Source organism: Tigriopus californicus, chromosome 10 (genome assembly GCF_007210705.1).
Source record: "Tigriopus californicus strain San Diego chromosome 10, Tcal_SD_v2.1, whole genome shotgun sequence".
NCBI lineage: Eukaryota > Metazoa > Arthropoda > Copepoda > Harpacticoida > Harpacticidae > Tigriopus > Tigriopus californicus.
The window spans coordinates 7284866-7295474 of NC_081449.1; the positions used below are offsets into that span (position 1 = coordinate 7284866).

The 10609-nt window shown below is 48.3% G+C and overlaps 3 protein-coding genes across 4 annotated transcripts in view; all 3 read right to left on the bottom strand.

Moving 5' to 3' along the window:
• Window positions 1–22: 22 nt before the first annotated feature.
• On the bottom strand, window positions 23–5595 carry LOC131887713 (protein virilizer-like). Its single transcript, XM_059236372.1, has one exon. The coding sequence runs from the start codon at window positions 5119–5121 to the stop codon at window positions 76–78; it is 5046 nt and encodes a 1681-aa protein (XP_059092355.1). The 5' UTR covers window positions 5122–5595; the 3' UTR covers window positions 23–75.
• Window positions 5596–6100: 505 nt separating this feature from the next.
• Window positions 6101–8276, bottom strand: LOC131887715 (rhomboid-related protein 2-like; the record flags this gene model as incomplete). Its single annotated transcript, XM_059236375.1, is given in 3 exon segments — window positions 6101–6574; window positions 6651–6804; window positions 7022–8276. Coding segments are annotated over 3 exon segments (1617 nt in total). The 3' UTR covers window positions 6101–6243.
• A 784-nt stretch (window positions 8277–9060) lies between these two features.
• Window positions 9061–10609, bottom strand: part of LOC131887716 (small RNA 2'-O-methyltransferase-like) — a 3135-nt gene continuing 1586 nt past the window's right edge. For both annotated transcript variants that reach the window (XM_059236377.1, XM_059236378.1), the window contains exons 4-6: window positions 9652–10314; window positions 9449–9579; window positions 9061–9326 (exon numbers count right to left, since the gene is read on the bottom strand). In XM_059236377.1, coding sequence (XP_059092360.1) covers window positions 9277–9326; window positions 9449–9579; window positions 9652–10314 — 844 coding nt within the window. In that variant the 3' untranslated portion in view covers window positions 9061–9276. The remainder of the gene's footprint in view (window positions 9327–9448; window positions 9580–9651; window positions 10315–10609) is intronic.

A 10609-nucleotide genomic window follows, 5' to 3' on the forward strand; every position in this document is an offset into this window, starting at 1 on the left:
CGGTTAAAGAAAGTCGGATGGATTGGATGAATGATATTTATTGAGTTGCAAGTTAAATGCGCCGCGTACCCCCTCTTATCGGTTCATGGATCGAGGTGGGATCTTATTTCGATCATCTCGTCCGCCCAACTTCCTTCGCTCCTTCAAAGAAGATCGCCGGTCTCCGGACCAATTGCCTCCGCCTCTTCTACCTTGTCTTCGATCGCCGCCGCCGCCGCCGCCTTCTCCGGGCGACCATCCACGAGAGGGTCGAGGTCCTCTTCCCCCAGGTCCATTGGGACCATTAGGGCGACCTCCATTTCCTCCTCCCCTTCGGCCCACTCCACCAGAACCACCACCTCCACCAGCCCCACCCGGTCGCCCTCCATCATATACCGGCTCTTTCGTGGCCTCTCGGAATCCGGGCACCGAGGATTTGGCATGCTGGGCCTCACGCTCGGCGAACAACTCCTTGGCGGCTAACAGAGATTGTTTATTGTATCCAGTAGGTCCGGTGGGTTGTTGGCCTCTTTGTTGTAACACTAGGAAATCGTCGACGTGAAGCGATGGTGGGCGGGAAGTATTGGCAGGACGAGATCGGAAGCCATCGGGTCTGGAGCCCAGACGGTTGTACACTCGGCCCCGGATCGAGATTTGGCCGCCTGTTTTGAAGTTCGAAATGAGGCTTTTGTTATGCAGGGCTTTTCGCTCAATCTCGGATTTCTTGACCACTTTGGTGTCGGTGTTCGTGGCCAAACTCTTCTCATAACACACTTTCTTGAGCTCTTCCGTGAGATCAAATTCCTTACATAGAGCCACTTCAGTCACCTCAATGAGATCCAACGTCTCGACCACACTTGAAGTTGAGAGGGCCTTTCCGTTTGGATTCATCGGAAGAATGGTCTCTTCAAGGGACAACTTTTTGGCATTGGCAAACAATTCCGATAATGTTGGAAAGCTAGCTTCCAAGTTGGCGATTGGGTTATCAATCTCACCGTTCAAGTCGCTTCCATCGCCCCAACTCTTAACAGAGTGGTCGAGCTCATCGAGGCGTTTGAGCAACTCAGTGACATCATCGCTCGAATCTTTGAGATCTTGTTTGTCGTCCAAGGTTAGTGCATTCTTAACCTTTTGAATAGCATCACTCGCTTCCTCAGACGACCCACCAAACAGTTTTCGCAAATGCACGTCCTTGAAATATTTTGTCCTTTTGTAAGCTGGAAGTGGGGCAGTCTCCTCGGTTGGCAGGGTTGTGACCAAGTCCAGAAACGCCAAGAGAGTTTTCATTTTGCTCTTGGCCAAATCCCCCGGACCACTTACACTCTTGACCACAGATAAACAGGGTGCGATCAAGATCTTGGTGAGGCAGTGCTGAACTAAAGCGAATCCAAAGTCGTGCCGACAGATCACTCTCAAAATGTTCAAAGCTGGAACATGAAGCTCCACGTGAGTCTCATTTGACATCAAATGCCACAGGTACAAGATGAACTCCAATAGCACACTCTGAGGAGGAAGACTGGCCTGGAGAGAGGCCAGCATATCGTCTCGAGTTTCATTGGGTAAAGGATGGAAACCGTACTTTTCGTCACACAAATTCTGAATCATTTCCACAAATTGAGTCATAACTGCCAAGTTCAGCGTTTTACTCAAAGTCAGGTCCTTAAGTCGCTCCAGTAGCGTTTTGCCTTTGTCCTCTAAGAAAAGGCGAGACAAGGCCACCTTAAACTTAACCAAAGCGGAAAGTCGGGCTCCCAAGGCCATGACAACTGCTAAAACTGACCACTCGCGATCCTCGACCAGTTCCAATACAAGGTCAATATAGGCAGCGGTCAATAGCTGAACGATAGCTGGGCTCAGATCAATGAGTTGGGCAAGCACTTCCGTCAACTTGTTCGAGACCATCTGGTAACACATCATGACATGTTTGGCCCAAGCCATAAAATCGGATTCAGCCAGCAGAAGATGGACACTCCATATCTTCTTGGCATTGTTCAACCTGTCTTGATCCCCACTATCTTGTGGTAGGGCTTGCCTGCCTAATGCCACAGGAAAAGAACATGGAAGTAGGTGAGACAATATATCCAACCCCGGGAGGTAGGAATTGGCACTCTCAATGGAGAATGAGAACAGGTCTTTGAGCAACGTGGTCCAAATGCTAGTGCCGACTGAAGAGTTTTCACCGTCCTCCAAATTGGCAGTAAATATTCCCAAGGTTTCTATGACAAATCGGGATGCTTCCACGGCGAGATGTTTACACAGGGCTCGTTCAGGAACGACACTTAAAAGTGCGTAGATTCGCATCAAAGGTGCTAGAAGACTCGTATCCTTGAAACCCGATCCATGCGAGGCAATGCGAATGTTCAAAATCTCGCGGAGAATCACCATTATGTTATTGATTAATGAAACCAAAAGGAACCCACTTGGGCCTAAGAATGTGGCCGTTTGAAGATCCGGCTGTTGATGGTGGCCGTTGATGTTCCCAAGAATGGTGAGAAAATGATCACACACGCCACTATTGAACATCTGTAGCAGATTCTCCTCACGTTTCACATCTCCCTCGGGACTGGATTGTTTGGCACTCATGGATAATGCTCGCACGGCCTGAATCAGATCAATGGCGATTGGATTCGTGTTTTCGAGGTTCTTTTCGATCGATAGGGCCAAGGCCGAGAAATCACTGCCCAAGGCCAGCTTCGTGGCCTTGAGCCAGAGACTCAATTCTGTCCGGATTTCATTCACATAGTTCTCTTCACTAATCCAATCCTCTTCGGAAATCCAATCTATATTGTTCGTGATCCCACGCATCGAGCCAATGTCATCGGAGTATCGAAATAGGACAATCAAAAGATCCATGGCATAACCTTTGATGGCACCCTGCTCCACATCTTCCTCACTTTCTTGAAGTCGAACCAAGTTGACGAGAACATACTGGAGATCCTCTTGAAGGCAGAGCACTTTGACCAACGCTAATTGTCCCTCATTGGAAAATGTGAGTGCATGCAAATTCTGAATGGTTTCTAAAATATCTCTGGGGTCGCGATTGGAAACCAGTTTGAGGCTTTGTTGAAGACCATAAGTTCCAAAGGCGATGTTCTGACCCAGCGAAGATATTTGAGACTCCTCGGACCGCCCCAATTCATCAGACCCCACCCCACCTTCATTGACAGATTCCCCGCCCAACAATAGCTTGGTCAACTGACGCACAGCCTGTTTCTCGTTCGAGAGATAATACAAGCCAGGAAGAGAATTCACAAACTGATCCAGGATTTGAAAGCAATAATCCAACACCAAGTTGGAACTGGCCGGATCGCTCAACAGAACAATAAGACATTGCAAGAATTGCTCTGATTGGCAACAAAGTTGCATTTGATCCAAAGGAGGGTCTTCATTGGAGCCCGGATAACCCACCGTTTGTATTTGCTCTTGAGCACGATGAAGATAGAGCTCACGGAAAAACTTCCAGATGGTCTGCAAGAGATCACTCACACCCTCATCACCACTGGAGGCATCGTCGCCAGTCGACATCATAGCCGTGGTCAATATCCGTAATTTTTGAAGCGATTCCTTCAAATTGTAACGTTTCAAGAGCCTTACGTAGACGGGTTTGAGCCTCAAACTAGAGCTTTCACATTGGCTTAAGCAGAACTCATACAGAGATGTCTTTTGGGGCTCCTTTATTGCCCAGTCTAATGTGGTGTCCATGAGATCCAAGGCACGATACTTAATGGAGGTGGACACGTTTCCCGAGGATAGAATCGTACGGAGCTGCTCATGAATGTGCCGCTCTTCAACGAGAACTTGAACGCATTGAGACGAGAGCGAGAAGAGTTTCTTCACGAATTTAAGTCCGGATTTCAAGTGTCGAATAGTGGCTGCGGGTAACGAATGACTTTGAGCCTTGTCTAAGGAGACGCAATCCAGAGCGATCACACACACTTTGTCTGACAACTCTTGAGGCAAATCAACCCGATGCTTCCACGGTTCCAGAGCCAATACCAAAGAATCAATATGATCGATCCACTTCTGATCCAGCACCATGTCTCCCAACTCGCTCACTTTCAAAGACAAGCTGTCCAGCTCCGAGTCAGCGATCGAGGGGGCACAAACGTAATTGTCGAATAGCTCGACGGAGAAGCAATCGTGAATCTTGACGGGATCCTCCCAGTCACCAAAGTCGTAGTCAGTCATATCGTCATCACTCCACTCGGCCTCATCATCCGAGATAGCTTCCATGAACTCATCATCCGGCACTACGGCGCCACTAGTATCTTCATCGGGTGTGGGTTTAGCAAGGGTATCCGTCACAAGTGGAGCGGTCGTCTCGGCTGAAGAAGTTTTGTCGGGTTCATCGGCAGGTTCCATGGGCTCGTCATCATTTAAATCCGGGATATCGCCATCGGAAATATCCGAAACATTATCCAAAATATCGTCTTTGGGGATGGGAACAACTCGTTCGGGATGACTCGAGGACACTGGAGAGTGACGATTGTCTTGCGTGGGTGGTGGAGTGGAATACTTGGATGACGGAGAGTCCTGGATCTTGATCCCTAAGCCATTGTCCGAAGACGAAGTCGGTGACCTAGACGACCTTCGGCCCCCTTTGCCGTTCATTAACACAATCGAGCGACCTTCGCCCGTCCCCGAATCCCCGACGGGCAGGGCCGCGACAGCAGCAGCAGCGGCCGCTTCTGCCGCCAATGCCGCGGCTGAAGCGGCCGCCGCCGCATTCGCCGCTTCCAAAGCAAACTGCTCGGCCGTTGAATTGGATAAAGTGCCGTAAACGGCTAGAGTGATGGCGTTGTACATGCCCCTGAGGACCAGGCCATCGGTAGGAATGACCTTCTCCATATGGAGATGGATCTCATGATCGTGCTTGAAGTTGAGCGTACCCACGGTCTCGAATGTGGCGGCCCCGGGGTTCCGCAAATTGTTGACGAAGCACTCCAACTTGAATTGCGTCGGATTAGTGGCCCCAAGACGCACGCCCCCCGGAAAATTAGCCTCCACTCGCGCCCCCAAGGGAATCACCCGCACTTCTTCTACAAAAACGGGCCGTGGAAACTGGACCAGGTCCAGATTGAGCTCGACCATTTCGTGGGAAAACGTGTCAAAGAATAACAATTCGCCCGGAGCTGGGGCCATCTTTCAATCCGATTAGGTCTGATGTCGGTGTGCCTTTATCTAGGGAATCAAGGGCATATCTCCGGCGGGTTCAGAGATGGCTAGCTAGATGCGTGTGGGATTCTTTCCGGATGTAAGTATGACTCCAGAAGGAGATCAAGATATCGCTGGATTGGCTGATTTGGGACTCGATTCGGCCGAATCTGATGAGGAATACGATGAACCAAACCCGGGTCGGACAGTGTTGCCGGAATGAAAAAGAGACGAGTGGCCTAAATTTGGAATGACAGGATTGTATTTGATTACCATTAGGGAAGATGGGTCATTTTCAACGGTTGAGAGACCAATTTTGGCCTTGTTTTTTTTTCGGAAGATGCTCGCTCCTGTTTTCATTCACCAAGTGTGGTGGTCTACCTGAACTCTGTGATTTCACAAGGATATTCGAGTTGAATCAGATGGTGTGCTTCTTGAATAGCTTCATCGGAAACTTAATTGATGGAAGTGGAACAAAATAGACGTAATTAGATGTCAAATAAATGGCCGATCATGGCTAAATTTGGCAATACTAAATGGATATCAGCTGCAAATGGCATTTAGGGCAGACATCACAATGCCAGGGTGACGATATTCAAGTCACTAAGAAAAGAGGCAACGTGGCATCAGGTTGTTTTCGATTTGGAAATGACGGCCTTATCGCAAATTAGCAAAACCGAGAAGGGACGCACATGAGTCAGACCATGGATGGTCAGACATAGTCAGCAAAACGACAAGATAAGATATGACGAGTAGGGGGCGAACGAACGTATCTTTTGTTATCTCTCATGTGAGACTTTGGTCAGGCGTACGGGAACCAAATATTCAATTGCATTATAACTTTACTAGTGCTTGTCCATGTGCAGTGACGAGCATGCGAAAATTGATACGATCATGGATCGAGTTCTGGATTGCTTAACCTCCACATGACAAATATTCTTATTTTGTCTTCTATTCGTCCTCGGCATTGTCTTCGTCATGGTCTCCAATCTTTTATTTTCGAGATAATCAAATATTTCCAATAGAGGCTGTTTGGCTCGTTGACTCGTTAAAATAGAAAAAGAGCAAACTCACAAATCAAGCACACAGACTCTTTTTGCTATCATACATCTACAACTCGTGTTCAGACACGCAAGGCACGGGAAATGGCAATCCGGGAAAGTGACTGGGAAAAGCGACATTCCAGACAATGGCCACCAACATCAAGATGAGGAATGTGAACACACTGAATGCCCAGATGTATCGCTCATGTGTCTCCCATTGGAGATTTTTGAGACAAGTGATGCCCACCAACAATCCCGTGGCCGCACCCGAGATGTGGGCTGGATAACTGATGGGATTCTCATGACCTACTATGTAGGTATCGTAGATGTACACGATAACATCCGTGAAGGTGACAATACAGACGACAAAGATTCGGGTCCAAGGACAAGTCATCTCTCTAAACATAAAAAAATAAATAAAAATGCTATGATAAGCTAGATGTCAACCATTTTATATGAACACTTCCAACTCACCTGAAGTTCATGATGACCGTCCCGAGATGGGCGGTGATAAGGGCATACACGCCTCCACTTGCTCCGGACAGGTACACACTGGGTCGAATCGCACTGGTCCACAGAGAGCCCGCCAATACTCCAGAAACGTAGACCAACATTACTCGCCACCAACCTGTGATGGTAATTTTTAGAAAAAAAAACATCAGACGACATCAGGGATTAGTTTGATTTTGATTTTCGGGTCAAGCCCATACAATCGTGCTCATTTTTCCAAGCTTCATTGGTAGCTTCCGGTCTTTGATTGTGATAGATAGTATCCAGTATAGGAGGGAAATAATGTACCCCAGTCTTTTTTTCATGAAATGAGAGCAGATTTGCGAACATCTTACCGTGCACCATTTCTAGGGGAATGCCTAATACGAGTTGAACGAGAACGTTGAAGCTGACATGAAACAGGCCGGCATGAATGAACATGTAAGTGATATATCGCCAGATTTGGTGGCGTTTGTCCGGATTGTAGATGAGATTCGAACAATATGGCACAGGCCCATTGACACCGATGTAGCCGATTTCTTTGAACATCACTGCGGAGTTGTACGTGAAGATAATCACTTGGAGCAACGAGATGGCCACCATAAACACGGGTGGGGGTGAACACGAATACTGGTTCTGATACGAATACTTGTAGGGCACTATGAACTCCGCGGTCTGTTTGAGCAACTCGCGAAACGCACGGCGTTTATGCCGCCCGAAACCGAACTCGTTACCTTTCACCAACTCGATGAACTCGTCATAGTCAATGACACCATCATTGTTCTTGTCCACGGTGTTGAGGATCTTCTCCTGCACATCGGCAGGCACGGTCTCCATCCAAATCGGGTCGTCCTCCAAGATCTTGCGGAATTTATTCATCGGGATTTTCCCGTCCACGATCCCGTCGGATTCGCGGTCTAGTTTGTCAAAGATGGGCCGCCACTCCTCCACCGGAATGGACGACGAGGCGTTGGACGTCAAGGTATAGGTTCTGGATATGGCACGATGGAACATGGGGGCGAACTCTAGCCGGGACAAGACCGAATCACCCCCGCTTACCGTATGCTGTCGGGAGTATCGATGACGTCGGGCCGTGGAAGCCGTGCTACCCAAATGCGGTCGAGCGTTGTTGGCATTGCCAAAGGAAAAGAACCGACCACGCATGGCAGTGGAATAACCCTCTCCAGCCACGACCGGGGCCGTGGTGGAACCGCTATCATCATCTGACATGAGTTCAAACCGCACATCTTCCGCCGGCGGAAGAATCGAGAGGGACGGTCGCTTGAGCGAGATATCCAATTTGGACGCACTCGGCGTCTCAATCGGGGTCTGTGGCTCTTCTTCAATCCCCGAGAGTTCATGCGTGATCATCAACGGATGAGACTGGAGTAGAATCGAGGGTAGGGCGCATTTCGGCGGTGTGGATCCCAAGGGCGGCTTGCTCGCACAAATAGGTTCGACCACACTGTCTAAGTTTTGGAAGCTCATCTTCGACGCACGATCACGGAGCAGTCAGTATCATGCTGGACTTGAAACATTTGCCCGGATTTCGTCATGGTTCAACTGTCAAATACAAACCCTACTTGTGGGATGTCGTGTACGATTGGCGCCCAATAGAGGAGTGAACGAGTGAACGAACCGACCATCCCCCCTTCATTTGTTGGTTCGTAGTGTACCACTTCAAGAATCTTTAGTACCGCTGAGAAGTGGAGGGGGCTGGCGTCGTGCTCTTGTCGGAGAAGCCGAGATATCTCCTCTCTTCGACGAGTCTATTTGCATGCACTCATTTCGAACGACATACTATGTACTATGCGTGATGTGTGATTCCATACATCAATCCACCATCCGATGCTGTGCCTTGATTGGACTTGACTCGAGCTCAACTAGCTACTCGCTCGCTTCTCACCTCTCGCTTCCCGCTTCTCGCTTCTTGCTTCTCAAGTGCCCATGTAAGTTCGAGATTGACTTAGTTGGGGGATCAGGGAGGAGGAAGCACGGAAGGACCGAAGGAGAAAACGTAGGAATATGACTGGAGAAAACCGTGCGCAGTGTCTCCATTGATTCTCAATAACAAGCGCACGCCTTTGCGGTGACGATAACCAGCTGCATCGCTTGCCCCCCGCGCCAACAAGTTCGGCTCATGACGTCGTTATTCCCAGCCTCCTCAGCAACTCCATCCGTACATCCGTACATCCATCCATCCATCCATCCATCCATCCATCCATCCATCCATCCATGATCCGCTTACACGCAATCGAGTTAGTTCATGCACATATCCACGACATGTCCTAGATCCTGTTCAGGTAGTACGTAAAGATCTTGGTGGGTTGCTGCGCGCAAAGCGAACGAGTATTTGCTATTTCGAACGTCATTCAATTAGAAAATTGCATGCGTATTACCACCATGTACCGTACGTTCGAACTTGTATTTGAGAATGCAACTGAGGTAGGATTGGGGATTGAGGAAAGCGAGAATAAAAGAACTAACGTCATTGCCAGGTTCAAGTCAACAGATCGTGAGAGTGTGCGCCCTTTTTTGATGCCGAGTGGTGGGGATGGATGAATCCTGCCAGAGTGTTCCGTCGACGATGGAAATGTCTGGCCAGATAGCCTCAGTCCCAGGATTCCTCTTCAACGATTTCCACTGGATCTTGGAATTGCTCTAGAGGAGAGAATCAAACAGTCGTGGCTGGCGAGTATGAGTCTTCCTGGATATTTTAGTGCATGACTGATGATCAAGCGCAATTCTAAGAACTTTGCGTTGCCTCGCTTGTGATCACGTACCTTCATTGGGTTCCGGCTGCTCAAGTTCATCGTCTTCATCGTCATTTTCGTCAGAATCGGGCCAAGGGGTTTTTCGCACTTGGACGGTGTATTCGTTATCCACTTGGTATCCTTCTGACACTAATGAAGATCTATGGAAAAAATTGAAAGATCCCAGATCCGTTGTGTGGGTCCCATTTTTCATACGCATTGATCGCACTTACTTGACGAGCTCGGGGCTAATATCCTCCATTTGCTGTAAGTCGCACGCTTCAATGAGGCTTTGAATGCTGAATGTGTACAAATAGGGGTCGAAGTCCGGGTTGCCTTCATTTTCTTCCATTCGGACGTAGGCGTAGTCTATATTGTACATTACGGAGTTGAAATGGCCCTGGCAAGCATCTAGGATCTTCTCGTGTACGGTTCGATTATCGGCTTTGAACACATAGGTTTCTTTCTCGATCACTTCGTAGGGCATCGGTTGAGTGAGGTTGGCCTGAGCAATATCATCTATGAGAAGGCCGTCTTCGGCCGAAAGGTCCAAGAATAGACCGTTTCGAGACATTTCTTCAAAGTCTTGTCTGACAAAGGTCGCAATTTGACTGCAAGGTCCGAGGGTCAAGGCCGAATCACTGTGGCCGAAGCCCACACCCGAGAAGACAACTGAGTAATTTGGATACGTGTCCGTGATATCGTGACACCAATCTCGAAACTCAGCTCGAGTCCATTCAAACTTGTGATCCCAATGACGGAAGGGGCCCTCGAAATTGGGAAACAACACGTTGAACTCGGAGTTGGGCGTAGTGAAGATGGCCAATTTGGGTTGGAGACGACCAAAGATGTTGGCCGGCACTTGGGCCAGGACCTCGGGGTGCAGGTGCTCGATTCTAGGCATAAATAGATAAAACACATAATTTTTTTGGTGGTTGCTAAGTTTTTATCAAATCGGCCTGCTCTTGGTCATAGCCACTCTGAGCTACGTTTTTGAATTAGAGACATAAGATAAGAAAAGAAGATCTCTTTAATTAAAGGAAGGTCATTTTTATAATATTTACTCATAAAGTGGTTCGTTTGGAAGTTAAGTTGTGAATAGCTTATTTAGTCCTCTAGAAGTCCGCGCCATGGTCTAACAACGAGTGGGAATGAATCAGCGACATATGAGTAAATGAATGAGAAAGAAAG

What these genes read in the sequence shown, in the direction of transcription:
- LOC131887713 (XM_059236372.1), bottom strand. Translation starts at nt 5,121, where the DNA reads ATGGCCCCAGCTCCGGGCGAATTGTTATTCTTTGACACGTTTTCCCAC.